Source organism: Hypomesus nipponensis, chromosome 28 (genome assembly GCF_054491055.1).
Source record: "Hypomesus nipponensis isolate SF chromosome 28, ASM5449105v1, whole genome shotgun sequence".
Lineage (NCBI taxonomy): Eukaryota > Metazoa > Chordata > Actinopteri > Osmeriformes > Osmeridae > Hypomesus > Hypomesus nipponensis.
Window position 1 is genome coordinate 6,111,627 of NC_140388.1, and position 20,735 is coordinate 6,132,361.

The following is a 20,735-nucleotide window of genomic DNA, read 5'->3' on the forward strand; positions in this document are numbered from 1 at the left end:
CTCAAGTATAAACAGCTTCGGGGTCTGTTGGGGTCGGTGTAGGGTATGTTGAGGACAGATTTTGCTCCAACATCAGTCCCCCCCCCCCCTCCAATGTTTGAATTCAACATCGCCGCAAAACAGACTGATGAGCGCCCTGTCAAACTAGAATGCAGAGTGGAGGGGGGGGGGGGGTTATGGTGTGTGTGTGGGGGGGTTCCTGATGAGGACCATACTATGGGATCCATGGGTTCCTCAAGGGGGTGGGGGAGATGAATTGGGGGGTGAGGGGGGGCAATGTTTACAGCAGCAGCATCCGAGGATGAAACACAGGTCCAGACTTCATCTCAACAGATCTTCTCTGAAGCTACGATGATATCTAATATGCCAGAATGTTTTTTTATGTCCTGGCAGACAGATGGACATTGTGGTTTTGCTTCGAAGTTTGTAAATTTGCCAGGCCTCAGTTTTACACAAGGGTAGCCTCTGTATGGTATCAGGCAGTCAACCATGGTACTAATTAGTAAACGATACTTTTTAGTGAGTCATGGTACTAGTTAGTGAACTATGGTACTTTTTAGTGAGTCATGGTACTTGTTAGTGAACTATGGTACTTTTTAGTGAGTCATGGTACTAGTTAGTGAACTATGGTACTTTTTAGTGAGTCATGGTACTAGTTAGTGAACTATGGTACTTTTTAGTGAGTCATGGTACTAGTTAGTGAACTATGGTACTTTTTAGTGAGTCATGGTACTAGTCAACCATGATAATGTTCTGTCAGTGTTTCCGTGCCTCTTTCCCATCAAGTAGACAACTCCCTCTGTGCAGCTACCTCAGCAATCCTCCTTCTGACAGCCCTCCCACACGCGACACTACGCTCTCAAATGTCCCGGCGAAAACTTCACAAGCAACGCCACGCTGTAGCTGCAGTGTGTAACATACTCTGTAAAACAGAGACACACAATGTGACAGAACGGTCAGATGGACTGAACACAATTATCCTCCGAGGAAGAGTTCTAATACAGCTCGACTCTGTGGAACCTTCTAGATCTAGAAATGTCTTACTACCTTACCACAGAACTTCTTGTGACTGGGTGTGTGATTGGGTCTGTCTCCGTGTGTCTGTGCAGAGCAGGGACGAGGGCATGAATATTTATGATCCCATAGGACTTGAAGCACAGTGACCCAGAACGAACAAACAGTGAGTGAGTCATAGTGGTCAGAATGGATCATGACAGAGAGACGGGAGTGGGTGAGGGGGGAGAGAGGGGGAGGGGGGAGAGGGCGGAAATCTAGGAACGTTCACATGCCTTTGCCAACACACACGCACACGCACACCTGTGAACACGTACACACACAGACAAATCAAGTGCACCCACGTATTTCACGATTTGCAAAATTCGATCGTTAACAGCAGTCACTCAGTGGGGCGTCTGTGTGTAGCAAGACGGTGAACCACCACGACTGAACATCTGCTGGACGACTGCAAATAAGGCAGAGATTCTCCTGTCTGGACTGGTTACACATACTGTCGGATAACCACAGCTCACCGAAGCTGTGTGTGCGCGTAGGATTGTGTGTGTGTGGGTACAGGTATAATATGTGCGTGTAGGTGTTTACATGTGTGTAGGAATATATATGTGTGTGTGAGTAGGTATATATGTGTGTGTGTGTATAGATGTAGGTGCGTGTGTCGTGAGTTCTTCTTGGGCGTGAAACAGAGAGGGGAAAACCCTAACTGTGAGAACGGCTGAACCTTTGAAGTTCTCTCCTTCTTGGATTCTGGGTCGCTGTGTGGTTCCAGTAGGTGAGCGTGTCTGTAAAGCACCACAATCGGGGAGGATTCCAGGGCTAATAAAGTTCAATCCTGGGATTGGGGTGGGGGAAGGAGGGGGTAGGAGTTGACGGGGACTTCCCTGGGTGTCTGAAGTCGTCTTTCTTCTGTGGAACCAGGCAGGTGCTGTCATGAACTAGAGGCAACTGAAGAAAATGCTCTCATATTGCGGCACTCGGAGACACTGTATCTCTGGAACCTTGCGGACAGACGAGACAATGTCTGGGTTTCTCCCGCCGGGATGCTGGGGTTGCGTTAGGTCTCTGTCCCATCTGTTAAATATTTCAAAATGTTTTTAATGTATTTTAAATGGATACATTTACGTTAGGGTTATACAGAACTTTCCGGCCCCACAGGTACACACGTCACCAAGGAAAACATGAAAGAAATGTTCAAAGACAGCGTGGAAAAGATAGCGGGTGTAAAAGCAGTTTATCAACAGAACGTTTTGCGGCGAACCTAAGGACAACCTGGAAAAAAAGGGGTTAGGGCTGAACTGATAACCTCAGCAACGTTCAAGAGTGCAACCTGTTCAGCTTCGCTGCGAGGCTTGAGCTGAGGGCAAAGCGACAAATTAAGACCTGTGTTTTCCTTGGCACGGTGGCACAGGCAGGGGGCCACACAAGGCTACCACTCCAGATGGCGGGCATATCTGGAATCTGATAGGGTTTCATTGAATTAAGTTGTCACGGTTGCATGTCGACTTCAAGCCCGGTTAGCAGAGAGCTATGTGAAGTGGATGGCGGATCTACAGGCCACTGAGCAGATCACACTGTGTCCTGAAGCCATGAAATTCTTCAAAGGGAACCAGAAGAGAGAAAAAAAAAAAGCAAACGAGGGCTGATTACTTCTTTGTGGACCGCGAAGATGTGTACGTCGGCCATGTTTATTCATGTCATCTGTCTTCTAGACGAGCTTTGTGTAAGGGAGTGTTCGCCACTCCACTGAAAACGGTGAGAGAAATCTACAGGGAATCAGGGATCAAATGTTATTTGAAGGTTACTGTATCCCTTTTAAAAACATTTTCTTCGATGAGACATTTGAAAAGAGTTGCCCCTCCCGAGAGGAATAAAAAGCAACTCTCTCATTCCTCATTTGTATTTTTCTCCTTCGCCTCATCTTTGGCCAGAGAAACCCGTTCTGCATTTCAATGTCTCCAAACCCGGGAGCCCACTTCCACCCAACTCAGCGTGTTTATGAAAACACAAGTTTCCAAGCGCCTGTAAGGAGTTTATATTTGGTGCGCTACGCCTGTATGTCTCCCTCCCCTGGCTCCATGTCCCTCCACACACGGCTCCACAGAGGTTAGTCTCCCCCGCCCACCCCCACCGGTTACCATAGCGCCGGCTGATTGATTCGCTCTTTAATGGCTTCCTGTGTTGGGCGTGGCGGGGGCGATCTGTGGGCCCGGGCCGGGCTCCGCGCTCCTCCGCTGCCACACATCTGTGGTGCCGTAAAACGAGTCGTGGAGCCCTTTCCTGTGGCCTGGGAGGATGACGTGAGCCTGCATTAAAAGATCGGGGCTCTAACGAGGAATGAGAGATGCGGTGGTGTGGGCTGGGGGAAAGCCGGGGTGGTGGTGGTGGTGGTGGTGGTGGTGGGGTGTACGCACTTCTGTGTGGGGACGGGGGCTGTGTGGAGTCAGGGGTGGCAGTATGGAGGGTGGGCTACTGGGGGGGGGCGGCGGGGAGGCTTAGGGACTGGCACACTGGGGAGAGACGTCAGAGAGCGCTGGAGGCGTGGAGCGCGGAGGCTTGTGCTCCGCGCTGGAGGGCAGAGGTCTAGCAGCGTGGCCCCTGGTGACCCTGTCCTACGGAGGGGTTACTTCAGGTGGAGCTCCTGCTTCAAGACGGCTCGTGTTAAGAGCTGAGGAGAGGGAGTTACAATGGGCTGGATATGTTTGATTTTGCTTGCTGGGCATGCCCGTCGGCCAGATTGGAGACTGTTTGATTTGCTCCTTTTGCGAGAGGGATCAAGTTTCAGTGAGCGGAATCAAGTTTCTAGTGGGCTTCAGCTTGCATCGTAAATCAAGCACACCACTATTTCAGACTTGTCTGTCTGGGTTAGTGATTGAGCCCCCCCCCCCCACCCCCCCACCCACCCCGAGGCGACTTTTTAGATTGATTTGAGCGACTTTAAAGAGAACTGAAACACTATGCACCTGCAAAGCTGTGCCAGACTTGAAACAGAAGCACTGAAAACAAAAGGCTTTGACCTAAAAGCCACTACAGAATTCTCCCCCTAATCATGTGACTAAAGGGATAAAACCGAGGATTTGAGAAAAGTCAGTGTTTTGTGTGTGAGTTCTGTGTGCGTGTGAGATGCGTGTGTGTGTGAGTAGGGAAAGGGGGGGGGGGGGTTGTCCCCTGGGAGAGAAGCAGACTTCAACAGAGCATTTATTCGCGTTTGATTTTGACCAGGCTAATTACGAGGTGGTGATGGGTAGGGGCAGAGCTAGATAAGCGTGGGGGGATGGGGGGGGGGGAGGGAGTAGATACCTAAACGCTCGGAGCAGGCCCCCTCTGCGATGAAACCTCTGCAATGAATCGGTCTGACTCAACTGTTCTCTCCCCTGCCTCTAAGCTACTGTTCCTCCGTCCTCTGCCTCCCTCCTCTGCCTCCCTCCTCTGCCTCCCTCCTCTGCCTCCTTCCTCTGCCTCCTTCCTCTGCCTCCCTCCTCTGCCTCCCTCTCTCGCCTCTCTCTCCCCTGGCCCTCGACCATGTTTTCCTGTCCCTGCTAATAGACTCAGCTGGCCTCTGAACTGCTCTGAACTTCAAAGTCCCCCATCGTCCGCCAGGTTACTTTCATTAGCCCCGACCTTCCTTTTGAAAAAGCGCTGAGACGGCATTCCTCTCTACCGCAATAGGCAACAATGTAATTACATTTATTTAATTGTGCAAATAGCGCTCGCTTGATCTGTATTATTATGAGATTTACCAAACCCTCACAGGTCTACGTCTGAGATCTGTCAAATATTCGTATTCTATGTTACCTAACAAGTCAGTCTTTTAAAGTGAACATGATCAAGTTCAACACGCACACAGAACATGACTTCCACACACCTGGAACCAATGAAGAGAGAATTGGAGAAGGTTGCCGAGACGATATCTCAATGTTATTTGCAACAAAACACTCTTCAGATAAAGAAGTACAACCGGTAACTCAATACAGACATGGGTCAGATATCACCCACCACAGCCCAGATGCATTTGTATTTTGAGAGCAGAAAAACAACAACAAAAAACTATTCTTTCTGTAAAGGCTCAACTACACCTAAAAACGACTAACTGAAATGTTATTAAACACTATCACATGCGTGATAGTGCATAGTACTATCACATGCGTGTTTGTTTACAATGTAAATGTATGTTTATCCTGAGTGGTGGAATCAGGTTTGTTTACCGGAGAACCTGTCAGGAGACAGGCTTGGCTCATGATGACTGAGGATGGTCAGGGTTTGGTGTTGCTACGGTAATCAGGTCTGTTCCAATTCGACCACTCCTTCCTGTTGGTCCAGTTTTCCTATGAAAAGACAGAGGGGCAAAACACAGTAAAGCACAGGCCCAGCTCCACACCAAAATACAGCACCTCACCACTACGCTGCCCATCCTCGGACGCTCAAATATTGGGTGGGGGCGATGAAGCTGGAGGTGGGGAGACGAGAATGGGGCTGGGGATAGGAGGCAGGGGAGATGAGGCTGGGGGGAGATGAGGCTGGGGCAGGGGTGATGAGGCTAAACCTGAATCCCCCCCCCCCCCCAGGTACAGACCGTGACCACTTCTCTCTTCCACCTGCCAGCAAGTATGTGACAATCCTGTGAAGTACCGCACAGGTGTGCACGGCCTGCTCTCTCACGTTTTGAAAGTGCACAGCGGTCCAGCCCCAGGGGCTGCTGGGAGCAGAGGGCGGGGCCTCCCCCCTCTCTCACCAGTGGAGCGACGGAGGGGGAACCCCCCCAAACTGAAATGTAGAAGCCCATAAAAACAGGCCTTTCAGCCCCAGAGTTAGCTGGAGCAAGCCTTCCCCTCTCCCGAACAGAGAGGAGTTTATCCACGGGGCGTGTAGCGTTTATTCCCCTGTCAGAGTGGGGAGAGGGGTTGTGTGTGTGTGTGTGTGTGTGGGGGGGGGGTTGTATTGTTTGATCAGATCAGAGGGGTTTTGAGAAGCTGGGACACGTTGGCTGTTAACGACTAGGCAGCTGGGGATGAGGATCTGACAGTGGGTCTGGATGAGGGTGCACTGAGCACAGTAGGATAAGAGAACGCTGGAGGAGGAGGTGGTGTAGGTGGGGCGTGGGGAGGGAGGAGACACCTGTGCATTTACCTCGAGGTCATTGTCTCAACATGCTGACTGAAATAGAGACTGGGAAAATTAGCAAATTAAAAAGATAGAGGATGAATGAAAAACAGAGAGAGAGAGAGAGAGACAGAGAGAGAGAAAGAGAGAAAGAGAGAGAGAGAGAGAGAGAGAGAGAGAGAGAGAGAGAGAGGGAGAGAGAGAGAGAGAGAGAGAGGGAGAGAGAGAGAGAGAGAGAGAGGGAGAAAGAGCAGAGAAACAGAAACTGGGAGAGTGGCCATACCGTGGCGGTTTGCTGGTGTGTAGTTTGATCATCACTCCCATGGTTATGAGTGCAGTGAGGCAGCCTGCTGTTCCCAGTACAACTCCTAGGACATTGTCTGGAAGAAACACAAACGCACACACATTGGAGATGAGGCCATCTGCTTGCTAGGCCTGGCTGAAGCCTGGGGCTGTGGTGCGACAGGTCACCCAGATACGCAGCCTGCCTGTGGGGCTGTGAGCCAGGTGTCTGTGGGGGACTGGGGGGGTCAGTCGGGGCTAACATGTCCAGGTCCAGGCTGTATCAACCCTGGGGCATCTCACTGCTGGTCCCACTTCTCTGAGGTCAGGTCTCCAGAGAATAGACAGGGGTGAAATTCTTAGTATACTTCATTAGCGTCTGCTTACCTGTCTGGTTGTCGATCCGCTTACCTGTCTGTCTGTTTGTCTGTCTGTCTGCTTACCTGTGCATCAATCTGCTTACCTGCCTGTCCACCTACCGGCCTGGGTAAGTGAGGCCATCCAGAGCACCAACACCTACCCACTCTGCCTCCCAGACACGGCTGTCCACAGTTGTTAGACTCAGCCTCAGAAGCTAACCTTGCCCTTCATCTGGATCTCTGGGGGCATGGTTTGTGTGGGTCTATGCAATGAAGCGCGAGACAAGACTTCACCAATCTCTCTCTTGCCATGTCTGTGGTTCGGCACAGTCCCTATTCTCCCTGCTCTGGTTCCACAGACAGACAAGAAAAAAGCAAAATGCTGGCTATAGAAAATCGAGGATGTATTCAAATAAGTCACAGAGGAGACGGCTCTCTCCTACCTCTCTCTCTCTCGTGTATAGCACTTTTGACTGCATAGCTTTTTATTCCTTTCTGCCTGTAAGGGAGCATCTCATTCAATTCTCTCTCTCTTTTTATCGGTCTCTCCAATTTTCCCCGGCAGCTGTCAAACGTCTTTTAATCCCTTGTTCTTTTCTCTCCCCCCCCCCCTCCGTCTTTCTCGCTCCCCCCTCTCCCTCCGTCCTAGGTGTATCGCAGTGAGAACACCATCACAAAGTGTTTCATTCATCTTTACTCTCCGTCAGTGATATTGTCTTTCAGGAGAGCGTGACTTGGCTCATCCAGATGCCTCTGGAACCTTCCACTGTTTAAAGTCTCCCCATGTCGTTTCACTGCCCTGAGATCAGAAACATTCCAAGGACTTTCTTTAATGCCCCCCCCCCCCCCCCCACACACAAACACACACAAACACACTAAATCATCTTTACCTCATAGAACATACATTGAAATCAATCAAGGTCCTCACACACATTCATCACAACCCTAGTTCCAGCAGTGACCAGACTCAACAGACAGACACAGCTACGTGGACACAACGATGTGTCACCCAGCCGTCAGGTGGCCTATCACCAGGGCCAAGCGCACGGAGAAGACCACAAAGGAGAGGTGTGTTGGCTTCTGGTGGGGCGACGTTCAAGACGTTGCTAGCTGCTTGTTCGTGGTTGATAGGGAGGCAGACAGTGGCACGCTCTGGGCTTCCTGTTGGGACTCCACTTCCTTAATTACATTTATGCATTTAGCAGACGCTTTTATCCAAAGCAACTTCCAAGAGAGAGCTTTCCAAAAGAGCATAGGTCACCGATCATAACAACGAGGTAGTCCCAAACATTGCAAGCAGCCCAAACATGAAGCATACATTGTGAAAAAAACTAAACAAGGGCCAAAGGAAGACCCATAAGAGCATGCAGTTATACAAGTTACAAATGAAAACAACATGAACCCCAAAAAGTGGGTTCAGACATGGTTCAAAGGGTCACATGACCCTGGCAGAGATGAAGGGTCTCTAACCTCGCAGGACAGGTACGTGTGTGTGTGTGTGTGTGATCATGTGTTTGGTGTTCCTGTGTAATCATCTCTCGGGTGTGTCCAGCCAGCTCATCCTAAATAGATCAAGTGTCGTCTCAAACGCCTTGTTGGAGAGATATCACATTCTGGAGGAGGTTTAGAAAGGGGGAGGACGAGGGGAGAGAGAGAGATAAGGACGAGAGGAGGGAGGACGAGCCAGAGGAGAAGCAAAAAACGAGGTGGAGAAGGAGGAAGACGAGGGTGAGAGGAACCTGAGGAGGGAGGAGGAAGATATGAAGGAAGAGGAGGAGGTGAAGTCAAGTCCGGTTTTTCCAGCTGTGACCTGACCAGGGGCCCTCCTCCAGAAATGATATCATCTGAGAACCAGCCAGCTGATAGCTATCCAGAGGAAGTCCCAGCTAACAGTATAATTAAAAGAGGATGGAGATAGAGAGCAAAAACAAATGTGATAGTTACTTAATACAGATACAGTGCAACAAGCCCCCCCCCCACCCCGCCCCCCCAAAAAAACTAAGCTGGCACATGCACATAGCTGTATGGATGGCTGGAGAGAATCTCCAAGTCCAACTGTTCTCTCCCGTAGGAAATGGATAGTAAGAGAGAAAAAGAAATGACAGTAGCCATGTCAGACATGGACTACTCAGTCCCGTGTCCTGTAACCTGGTCTCCAGCCCCGGTCTCACAGGGACACGTCGCCATCCGGTGGCCTGAGCTGGCTACTGCATCTGCTGGGGATGAGCCGACTGCCATCGCAAGGACACAGGTGGTTCCCATCGTGAGACCCAGAGCCAGGCCTACCCAGAGCAGTTAGGCCCGCTCGTCTAATAGCCTGGCTGGGTAGCCAAGCTAAATATCTGTTTTCAATGAACCTGGCCTCTTAAAAGCTGTTCTCCACTTTTGTTTCAGGGACTGCAAAACGTCATTTCTATTTCTGAGAGCCGTGGTGATAGCAGTGCCCGTGTGAGGTGAGCGTAATAACTTGGTCGGACGCGAGGTCATGAGAGACGCTTGTACAAAAAAAAAACGACGCATTCAACGCCTATCGAGAGAATTCGGGTGGAATCGAGACGACGCTTGTGTAAAACCTCACCCCTGGGTATTAAACTCTTACATCAGCGTATAAACGAAACTCTGACTTCACCGTTCCCACAGTTCACAAGACCCATCCCATTACTTCGACATATCACGACCGGAGCGACTGTATTAGATACTGCTGAAACTGAACACCGTACGGCGTCACGGTCACCGGAACTTACTCGTGAGGCAATAGGCCGGTTCTCCGCTCCAGCTGCCGTCCTCCAGGCAGGTGCGTTCTGAGGAACCGTAGAACAGGTCACCGTCTTGGCAGGAGAACCTCAGCATCGCCCCCTGCAGGTAGCGTGTTCCTTCCTTCCGACCGTGCCTGGGTGCGGCCAGCCAGCCGCAGGACACAACTGAAGGACACAACGTAACGTGCGATATGATATTATACAGCATATCATTTATTCTGCAGCCACACGGCACTACTACATGACCCAGAGGAATATGAATCGAAGAGAAGAATCGAAGAGGATATATAATATTTTCTTATAAAATATACACAGCAGCAAACACACAGACATTCACACACACACATACACACACACACACAACCACACACACAGGGGAGAGATTCCTCCCCTGAAGGTCTAGACCAGGGGTAGGCAACCCTGGTCCTAGAGAGCCGCTGTCCTGCATGTTTTAGATGTTTCCCTGCTCCAGCACACCTGATTCAAATGAATGGGTTGTTATCAAGCTCTGTGGAAGCCGGGTAATGACCATTCATTTGAATCAGGTGTGCTGGTGCAGGGAAACATCTAAAACATGCAGGACAGCGGCTCTCTAGGACCAGGGTTGCCTACCCCTGGTCTAGCATACATTCTCACCATCCTATGTGGAAGGTTGATTTCCTTACAGTCGGTTCAATTCCCCGACAGTCCGTTCAATTCCCAGACAGTGGGTTCAATTCCCTGACAGTGGGTTCAATTCCCAGACAGTAGTTTCAATTCCCAGACAGTGGGTTCAATTCCCCAACAGTGGGTTCAATTCCCCAACAGTGGGTTCAATTCCCCGACAGTGGGTTCAATTCCCTGACAGCGTACCAGGCTGCAGGTCTCGGCGCAGGGCCTGGAGCTCCTGGTAGGAGCGCAGGGTGGCGTTGCCCGCCGCCAGGCTCCGCATGGTCAGGGTGTCGTACTTGCAGAACTGGGTGCCGTCCCCAGAGCACAGGTCCAACATGGCCGCCACCAGAGGGTCCCCTGGTGGCTCGGGGGCGGAGAAGGCAGGCAGGAAGTCCGGGTGGTGCTTCGGAGGAAGGAAGTACCTCTCCAGGAGGTGCCGGGTGTCGTAGGTGAACAAGGAAGTCTCCTCCGAGATGTTCCCTGGAAAAACCCGAAACGTAATGAGCGGACTTCGCCTGCTGTGTGTTCACAAGTGCAGAGAGCTGGTGGGTCTGACGGAATGAGCCGGGCAGGTGCAGAGGCACGGCCAGGACCTTTAAGAGATCCATCATTTCTGCTGCCTGGATCCCAGTGGAACCAGATGGCCCGACAAGGAGGATTATTACCATAGGTTCCCTGTATGGGAACCCATAATCCCAACCCTGGCCTGGCATGAAGATGAAAGTCCTATCTGGATCTGGGCGGTTTAATTGAGTGAACAGGGCCTGATGCTGTTAAATCTTTATTGGGATAAAACATGCTGGCCACAGATCAAGTACAATGGAAGTCTGGGGTCCACAGTGTGGGGACCTCAGCTATTCATGCAGTGTTTACACATTCTGTGGCCAGGCAAACATCAGGTTGCAAACATGTGGGCTGACTGATGATGAGATCATAGCCCTTCATACCACTTTGTGATCTATGAAAACAAATCTAACTCCTAACATGTGGCCCAGCCCGAGTATACCCTCCAATCATATTCTAGAATAGTGGCTCGGACTTAGAAATTAGCATTCAAAAAGGAGATCCTGACATCCAAACATCTTGCATGGCATGTAAAAGCGACCATGCCTGTAGCCTTACAATGACTTCCTACCCCTCAGAGCTAACTCTCCTCACCCTGCCTTTATCTCAGCTGGTTAACACCGTCTTGAGGTTAGGGCTCGATATATCCTGTCCATCGTACTCACAGCTTGCTCCGAATTCAAAGAGGTCCTCAGGGCTGCTGTTGGTAGGGTGGATGACCTCGCCCAGGCTGGTGAGAAGGTCATCCTCGGGGTCAGAGTTCATCCGGCCCAGCAGGCCCTGGGTGTGGTTGGTGAACGCGGGCGGGAGGAGCACGGTGATCGCCATGGTGCCCGCTCGGCCGCGCACCTCCACGGCCACGCCAGAGGAGAACGTCACGGTCACGTTGTGGGGGGTTGGAGAGAACAGGAACACCCCTGGGGTAGAAGAGAGAGAGGGGGGGGGGGGGGGTCAAGGAGAAGAGAGTAAGTAAGTAAGACTTTATTTATATAACACATTTCATACAAGAATTGTAGCTCAAGGTGCTTTACATAAAATCAATAAAAACAATAATACAAGTGATAAAAGTAATAATTAAAATAGCAACAATAATATAACAAATAAAAGTAGTAAAACCCTTCTGAGATCAAATTACTTAAATGCTTCGGTAAAACGATAGCTGTCTAAGCTGTCTTTTAAAAATGAGGGGGAGAGGGAGAAGAGAAGGGGGAATGGGAACAGGGGGAAAAGGGAACAGCATGCATACAAGTCTTATAGTAAACAGACACACAGCCCTGATTGGTTGCGCTCTGACACAACTTTGCATTCCCCCTGAGACACAGTGGTTGGACGATTTTCAAAGGTTCTACCCTGCTCCGTCACCTCTCAGGTCCATCCAGGTCTGCTCGGAGAAGGACAGAACCTTCTGGTTCCTCAGCACTTGCAGCTGGTCCTGCCTCAGCGCCAGGCGCACCTCTATGACATCAGAGGTGTTCTCCTTCATCGCCACAGAGGACAGCCTTGTAGCCCGAGCTAGAGTACCTGAAGGGATCACCCACACACATGAATATAGATCAAGAGAGAGAAATGCACAGATACATTTTTTGGGTGTCATATGGCTGAGCGGTTAGGGAATCGGGCTACCAATCAGAAGGTTGCCAGTTTGATTCCCGGCTGTGCCAAATGACTTTGTGTCCTTGGGCAAGGCACTTCACCCTACTTGCCTTGGGGGGAATGTCCCTGTACTTCTGGATAAGAGCATCTGCTAAATGACTAAATGTAAATGTTTTCAAGTGCTGTCGTCCAATGTGTGATTCCTATATCTACAACAGGATTGTTCAAGAAGGTCTTGGCAGCATTATCTCCAAGAACCCAGATGTTTTCGCAGGCAGCTGTCTGAGAGAACAAGCAGAAGGCTGCTAGCGTGTGGCCGTCTCAAGTCGCTAGCTCGGGGTACTGGTCTGGAGGACCTTCCATCAAATGACACTGACAGCAGCTGGACTTGACGCGAGCCAGCTGAGATCTCCCTGGAGAAACAGGGGTGCGAACTGGAGGATATAAAAGTATTTTGACGGTGCCAAGATGTTTCACTCCCACAAGTACCCCTGACAGGACTGAATCAACTCAAACCAAACGCGTACGACAGTGGGACATCTGCAGGTAAGGACAACCTCTTCATAAATAGAAAACAACAAATTCAGGAGAATAGCAGCTTAAAAAATCATATTGCTGCAATCCTTCCAGAAATTCAAATCTCTCTAATTGTCAGTATCAACAGACAAGAGTGAGAAGCACTACACAGACCGGCACAGAACACTGTAGCGTATCACAAACAGTACATACCATACCGCATTTACCAAAAACATAACCAAAACCAAAAAGACAATACATTTCCTAAACTGGCAGTAAAGACAAACATGTACAAACAGTCCTGATATTAACCCTCTCATCTGTCTCAAGTCTGTGCTACACGAATACATTATACAAGTACTGCCGTTATGACAGACATGCACAGACGGAGAGACAGGGCTCGGGGGGGGGGGGGGCTTCCTCACCGTTCTGGAGGCGGACCTGCTCCGTCCTGCCCTGGACGCTCAGCCCCGCCTGAGGGGACAGGAGCAGCTGGTACTCCCCTCGACCGTTGAAGGAGTAGGCCAGACCGTCAAAGGTGATGAAGTGAGGGTCTCCCAGGACAGAGCCTGTCGGACAGAACTACGCTCAAGCAGCGGCACCTGCTTGTTTTAGGCCTCGGAGCAGTGAGTACGTACGCCCGATTCGACTGTATTTCAGGACGCATAATGCCCATGTCAACTGATTTGGTTGAAACTACGACGGTAATGTTTCCTGAACTGGCTGTAGAGACTCTAGATGTAAGGACACTTTTGTAAAGACTGTACATAAAGATGCTATATTGAAAAGACTCTAAATTGTAAAGACTGGATGTAAAGATGCTGCATTGTAAAGACTAAATGACAAAACACTGGATGTAAAGATGCTGGATTGTAAATATGCTAAATTGTAAAGACTTCAATTCTAGCTGCTGGAACACCCCAGCCTCTTACCAGCCCTGGGGGGTTGGTAGGCACGGCAACCAGAGGACGGCCGATGGCTGAAGTAGACCTGGCAGTGGTCGGACCACAGACAGCAGTAGTAGAAGCTGAGCACGTCGTGGAGCCAGTGGGAGAGCCCTGGGACCCGGGGAGGGTCTCTGTACGGAGGCGAGCCCCAGTCGTGAGCCCGATCTGGGGTGCTACCTCCAATCGAGTCCCCTGTCAGGACCTGGGCCCCCGTGCTGTCATAGCAACACTGTTGTCCTGAGCCATACCTGGGACTTGAGATGAAGAGAGCTATCACTACATGACAGATGTGCGTGCGTATGTTTAGCTTATTCCTTCTACAGATATTTCTTTCTTTAGATGACATTGAATGCTTCAGAAAAAAAGATATTGCATGTAGGGATGAATTCAATAAAGACTCCTTTTTTCAACATTCTAATCAATGACAACACCAACTGATAAGAGCTTTATACACCCTATGTTCCTATGGAAACAGGTGATCTGTACCTGGCCTGTATGGCTCTCACACAGTGAACACTTCCAGGGTGGTAGGTGCACACGCTCCCCTTTTCCATGTCACAGCCGTAGTCTGTCTGAGACAACAGACAAACAAGAGTTTCAATCACCTGGTTAACTAGCAACACTGCAACACCGCAACACCATGGCAACGACCCAAGAGGGGAGGTATCCGAGCCCCTTACACAACGGTCGGGTTTGGTGTAGTTTACATTTACATTTAGTCATTTCGCAGACGCTCTTATCCAGAGCGACTTACTTACTGCACAGGGGCATTCCCCCGAAGCAAGTAGGGTGAAGTGTCTTGCCGAGAATTGAACCAGCAACCTTATGATTACTAGCCCCACTCCCTAACCGCTCAGCCATCTGACCCCCCTTGTAGTTAAGCGAGTTCTTGACTGTGGTTCGTTGCGTAGCGGCGTCAACGGGCAACGGTCACGAAAAAGGGGGATGGTTGTGGAGCTATAGGAGGCGACGGCCCGGGCGCTTACATGAAACCTGCCGGTGTCTGCGCGAGCCTGGGCCAGCGTGCAGGGGCAGTCGGGGACCTCCTCCAGGAAGGGAGGCAGGCTCCTCTCCTGGGCGTCCCACTCCAGGCACCTGGCCCAGGCCCAGGCTGCAGAGTCCTGCCTGAAGGCCGGCTCCAGGTGCCAGGCCAGGGCGTGGGCCCCGCTCCACACCGCCCGCACGTTTCTGAACAACATGGAAGCACAAGAGATCATTCACAATGAACCTGGTTCAAACCTGAATACAATCCTTTACGAGGTCCGGTTCCAAGCTTGGAGACCAACTGTAAACCATTTGTTATTTTACTTATGTTCAATCTGTTCTATTTCTGTGCTTATGCCAATGTATTCCTCTACTCTGATGCCAATGCAGAGCTGGCCCATAAGAAACCTTGGTCTGCACTGAAACTTCTTCAATTTTTTTTTTAAGAACCCCTCAAAAACAAACTAAATAAACCCTGCTTACCGGGCCCCAGCTGAGTGCGTGCTGGCGCTTACACGGACACTCCCCAGCCTCCAGTCAGAGTGTGGTACCCCTGAGGGCCTGGGGTCGAAACTGAAGCTCCCACTGTTAGGGAGGTCTCTCCCCAGGGAGTACAGGAACGTCCACTCTGCCCGGAGCGACGCCGAGCTGTTCCCCCCCGTCTCTGTATTGGTATCTTCCTCTCGGTAGCCCCACAGCTCCACGTCAACCCTCTCTGCTCCTATCACAGGGGGGTTCCAGGTCATGCTGAGGGCCCCGGCCGTGCCTGCAGTACCATAATGCTGCCACTGGGTGGCATTCACCAGGATCAGCCTGGAAGCTGGTTCGAGTTTACTTGGATGGACTGTAACATAAAGTTGAAGGCTGGTTAAGCATGTAGAAAGTATGTTAACAGTTCTCCTATTGTGCAATGTGTAATAAACATATGACAACAATAATAAACGTACGTGTGATAAAAATGTTGTTGTAATGTCTCTATGTAGTGATGCTTTATAATGGTGTTTAGAATAACGATAAATAACTTACCTGAAAAATACTCCCCGGACCTACGGAAAGAGCCTCCATCGGTGGAGACGTCGAAGGGAACCCAGCCGGTCTCATACAACAGGGGTGAGATACAGTGACCTCTGCCCTCTGGATCAACGATCCCCTCGGTCACAACCTCACCTCTGAACCTGCACCGCACACAGAGATCCAGGAACTAAGCCCCCTAACCCTGAACCAGTCGTGAGTCCACCACCTCGATCAGAGACACTTGAACTGTAGTGTGGTGTACACATTCCCAACGCATCTTAACTTCAGGTTAGTCTTTAAAAGACTTGGGGTTACTGTTTACTATAGCAAGGATAAACTGACCTTGTTTGTGAGATACACCTCTAGTGCTTGTACAACACGAGTGGACCACACACACACACACACCTGCATTGGAGTTGCTGGACTGGATCGAAGGTGACATTGAGGAGCATGAATGTGCTCCCCCCCAACATGGATGCTGAATAGGGGGCTATTTGGAGACAGAACTGTCCGTAGTCCACACAGCAGTCCTGGAGAGACAGGCATGTAGCGTGGCAGGAGCATTCTCCATGTGACTCGCCACACCGACTCTCACATGAAAGACCTCGAGAGAAAACGACCTCACCTTAAAATCACAACAAACCGACACTATAATCTTTCTGAAATTCAGTTATTGCTTTTGATTTGTGTGCCACCCAAGTTCTGAGGGTGCCACTGTTCCCAATATTGCCAGTGAATTGCATTTACACTACAATAAAAGTACACAACATTTAGCTTACGTTACTCACCAATGACATTCAAAATACAAAATATCACTATTCCAAGAAGACAAATGCACACTGTTGACGCCGTGGTCCTCATGGTAGAAACTTCTGAGCATAATCTTTTCTACAAGTTTTTTCCCATTATTCGGCCGTCCTTGAGCTACATATCACTGTGCTAAGTAGAGAGCAATCGTAACAAAGGTCTTAAATAAAGTTATTTCACCCCCCGGGCCAACACACTAACTTGTATAATTGATTAACAGAAGTTGGAAACTGTTAGACAGTATAGACACCCGTTTGCATTTCCAGTTCTTGAATGGAAATAATACTGCCAGCTTTGCTCAGTCGTCTCCGAGGATATACTACAATGCAGTCAAAAAAGTAAAACATTTTCTAAACAACAACAAACAACATGTTTTCCACGTGTGAAGCGACACTACAATATGAAACAGTTGCACAGATAATACGGGGAAACTATGGCGCATGCGTACTATCTTGACAGCTAGAATGTCATCTGTCCTAGTACAACCAGCTTTCGTATCGTTCTCCTTTTTTAGATGGTTAGCTTCCTTTCGATGAAGCAAATTATTACTAGTTAGAGTTGGGTTTTCAGATGACGTTCTCAGCAAATATGTTTGTTAGATAACACAATCGAATTCCCAATCAGAAGACAAATGCTGTCGGAATGAATCTGAAAGCAGGCTTGCTCTAGCTACCCCGGCTATATAGTAGTTAGCTCTAGCTAGGTAGACTACCAGTACTGTAGCCACTGTACGTTACTCTAACCTTAGGCGTAGCTCAAAAAATGTATCTTCTATATACAATTGTCGCTGGTTTAGTTTGCTTTTTAGTTTTAAAATGGATGAAAAAGCGAAGGTACTGCACAGATTTAAAAAGACTTGATGGCAAAACGGTTCTTATCACTGGTAAGAATGATAGAGCTAGCTTCACAGCTAGCAAGCACTGCTATCTACCCGACATCATCACAGCTACTTACTGTTACGTTGGTAGCGACAGACCATTAAACAGTATTCACACGATTAGTGACAGCTGTATGTCACTAATAAAGATAGACATAACAATCCTGTAATTGCTTTATTTGTTATAAAACTTGTGAAATTTAACTGCAGACTAACTCATATTATAAAACATAAAATCAGATCTAGCTTTTGGTATGTAAATGACTAAATTCAATCTAAAGTCTTACACGGTAGCCTACTGTGTGTCTGTCTCACGCAGGAGGAAACTCTGGGGTTGGCAAGGAGACAGCCATAGCCCTGGCCATGCGTGGAGCCCGTGTCATCATCGCGTGCCGGGACGTGGACAAGGCTGAGAAGGCAGTGAGGGACATCAAGATCAGGAGCCACAGTGTCAACGTGCTGCGCATGGAGCTGGACTTGGCCAACATGCGCTCCATACGAGACTTCTGCAAGAGCTTCCTGCAGAGAGAGAAGAGGCTGGACATCCTGATCAACAACGCAGGTCAGAGTTTGGAAGAGCATGTCGCCTCTGGACACTGAAGGTGGAACACCACAGAAGTTTCTGCTGACCGAGTCTGTAAAATGTGTTTGGATAGAGAGACGGCAGGATAGACAGCTCAGCCCAACAAGACGAAACACAGCATTACAAAAAACATTGATACCACACAGTATATCTGACACCGGTACTATGTCATCTTTCCTCCCAAATGTGTCTCCATTTCCCCCCCCTTCCACCAGGTATGCCCGGTCTCCTGGACTGGACGGACGATAACTTCAGCATGTGTTTCGGGGTCAACCACCTGGGTCACTTCCTGCTCACCAACCTGCTGCTTGGCCGTCTGAGAGAGTGCTCCCCGAGCCGCGTGGTCACCCTCACCTGCTCCAACTACAAATACCAGAAGCTGGACTTCCAGGACCTCAACTACAACCTGCTGCCCTTCTTCACCTACTGCCGCAGCAAGCTGGCCAACCTGTACTTCACCCAGGAGCTGTCCCGCATCGCCCAGGGGAGAGGAGTGACGGCCTACGCTGTGCACCCAGGTGACTGTCCTGCTCACGCTCTCCCCTGGCTGCCTGGAGCAAGGGGCTGGGGGGCTGGAGGGTTGGGGGGCTGGAGGGCTGGGGGGCTGGAGGGTTGGGGGGCTGGAGGGCTGGGGGGCTGGAGGCATGGATATGGGGGTCTGGAGGGCTGGGCAGTGACCATACTAGCTGGAGAGTGTTAGTAGTAGTGGACTTGATGTTGTGGCACTCATTCAGGAACTGAGTCACTTATGTCATCGTCTCTTTTTCGTCGCTACTTCTGTCGTTCCCTCACCTCTCCCTCTCTCTCTCCCTCTCTACTCCCCCTCTCCCTCACTATGTCTCCCCCCTCCCCAGGCTATGTGCAGAGCAGCTGGACCTGCCACTACTCGGTGCTGTTCAGGATGCTGATGCAGGTGCTCATGTGGATGTTCTTTGTGCCGTGTGAGCTGGGGGCTCAGACGGTGGTGTGGTGCTCCGTGTCCGACGAGGCCGCCAAGCACAGCGGGGGCTACTTCACAGACTGCCGGCCAGCCTCTCTGAGGCCCTTCGCCAGAGACCAGGGAGTGGCCAAGAAGCTGTGGGAGGCCAGCGAGAGACTGGTCAACCTGGTCTGAAGAGATCTGGAGAGACTGGTCAACCTGGCCTGAAGAGATCTGGGGAGACTGGTCAACCTGGTCTGAAGATATCTGAAGAGACTGGTCACTCTGGTCTAGAGATATCTGGAGAGACTGGTCAACCTGGTCTGAAGAGATCTGGAGAAACTGGTCACTCTGGTCTAGAGAGATCTGGAGAGACTGGTTACTTTGTGTTTGTTTTGGTGTTTATTTAAGTCATGGTGCATTATGATGTATTTTTTTATTCTTTCAAATTATGACATTAAAAAGTTATGTTTTCTTGTGAATTAATCAATTAATAACACATACATGTGAATAGGTTACTCTATGACATATTTGTATTTACAATTTCTTGACTTTTAAAGTGGCAACTTTATTGTAAACACAAACACTACTATAGACCTAATCAGAATGTTTGTAAACAAAGGTTGCCAAGACACTTCCGGGTGGATAACTACTTGTTTAACTACTTTTGGATTTCATGCATTTACATTTAGTCATTTAGCAGATGCTCTTATCCAGAGCGACTTACAGTAAGTACAGTGACATTCACCCAGAGGCAAGTAGGGTGAAGTGCCTTCCCCAAGGACAATACGTCTTTTTGCACGGCTGGGAATCAAACCGACTACCTTCAGATTAATAGCCCAATTCCCTAACTGCTCCGTCAATTGAAAGGTTGTATGTGATTATGTTTCTCTGCTTCTATTGAGAACTGGAAGGACACAGAGGTAGAGAACTGCTTCCAGAGGAGGATGTCATCGATCAAACGTTCTGTCAGACCTCTGGAAAACAATTCTCACACCTGTGTCCCAGTAGACGAAGCTGACCAGGATCGCAAGGTGAAAGGAAAAAGATAGTCGGTAAAAACATGGTGTTTTGAAATCAAATACAAGGACACTCTTGAAGTGTCAAGGTTTCCCATAAGGGTTGCTGCTTGTATTAATAATTTTTAAATTATGTTGCCACTGCAGGAGAACTTGCAGTCTCTCTTCTCTGGTTCATTACAGATTCAGATGTCTGTCATTTGTCATTTCAGGAAGAAATTCAGACTGCCCTGAAGCTCTTAGAAAAGAAGCTAGAGGACTTTATTTGAAGAGATTGCTTCACACGTTACATTACATTTACATTACATTTATTCATTTAGCAGACGCTTTTATCTAAAGCAACTTCCAAGAGAGAGCTTTACAGAGTGCATAGGTCTCCTGATAATAACAAGATAGCCCAGAAACATTGCGTGTGGCCAAAACATGAAGCACATATTGTGAACAACCAAAATAAGTGCCAAAGCGAAGAACCATAAGAGCTTGTGACAGAAATCGAAAATGGGGTGTCAGGTGGCTGAGCGGTTAGGGAATCGGGCTTGTAATCAGAAGGTTGGCGGTTCGATTCCTGGCCGTGTCAAATTATGTTGTGTCCTTGGGCAAGGCACTTTACCCTACTTGCCTCGGGGGAATGTCCCTGTACTTACTGTAAGTTGCTCTAAGTCGCTCTGGATAAGAGTGTCTGCTAAATGACTAAATGTAAATGTTAAGTATAAAGGTAATGATGGATGCACATTCAAAGTTGAAGTCAATTAT

The 20,735-nt window shown here is 49.3% G+C and overlaps 2 protein-coding genes across 2 annotated transcripts; one reads left to right on the top strand and one right to left on the bottom strand.

Moving 5' to 3' along the window:
• Positions 1 to 4,975: 4,975 nt before the first annotated feature.
• On the bottom strand, positions 4,976 to 17,037 carry susd2 (sushi domain containing 2). The gene is made up of 14 exons (XM_084694999.1): positions 16,566 to 17,037; positions 16,183 to 16,402; positions 15,790 to 15,938; positions 15,247 to 15,607; positions 14,766 to 14,967; positions 14,266 to 14,351; positions 13,765 to 14,033; positions 13,258 to 13,401; positions 12,086 to 12,244; positions 11,389 to 11,640; positions 10,361 to 10,639; positions 9,497 to 9,673; positions 6,395 to 6,491; positions 4,976 to 5,336 (listed from the first exon to the last, which is right to left on the bottom strand). The coding sequence occupies exons 1-14, from the start codon at positions 16,636 to 16,638 to the stop codon at positions 5,246 to 5,248; spliced, it is 2,559 nt and encodes an 852-aa protein (XP_084551125.1). The 5' UTR covers positions 16,639 to 17,037; the 3' UTR covers positions 4,976 to 5,245.
• Positions 17,038 to 17,040: 3 nt separating this feature from the next.
• On the top strand, positions 17,041 to 19,445 carry LOC146219655 (retinol dehydrogenase 14). Its single transcript, XM_084695000.1, has 4 exons — positions 17,041 to 17,467; positions 17,781 to 18,023; positions 18,260 to 18,562; positions 18,899 to 19,445. Exons 1-4 carry the CDS (start codon positions 17,347 to 17,349, stop codon positions 19,156 to 19,158), a joined length of 927 nt encoding a protein of 308 aa, XP_084551126.1. The 5' UTR covers positions 17,041 to 17,346; the 3' UTR covers positions 19,159 to 19,445.
• Positions 19,446 to 20,735: the final 1,290 nt, after the last annotated feature.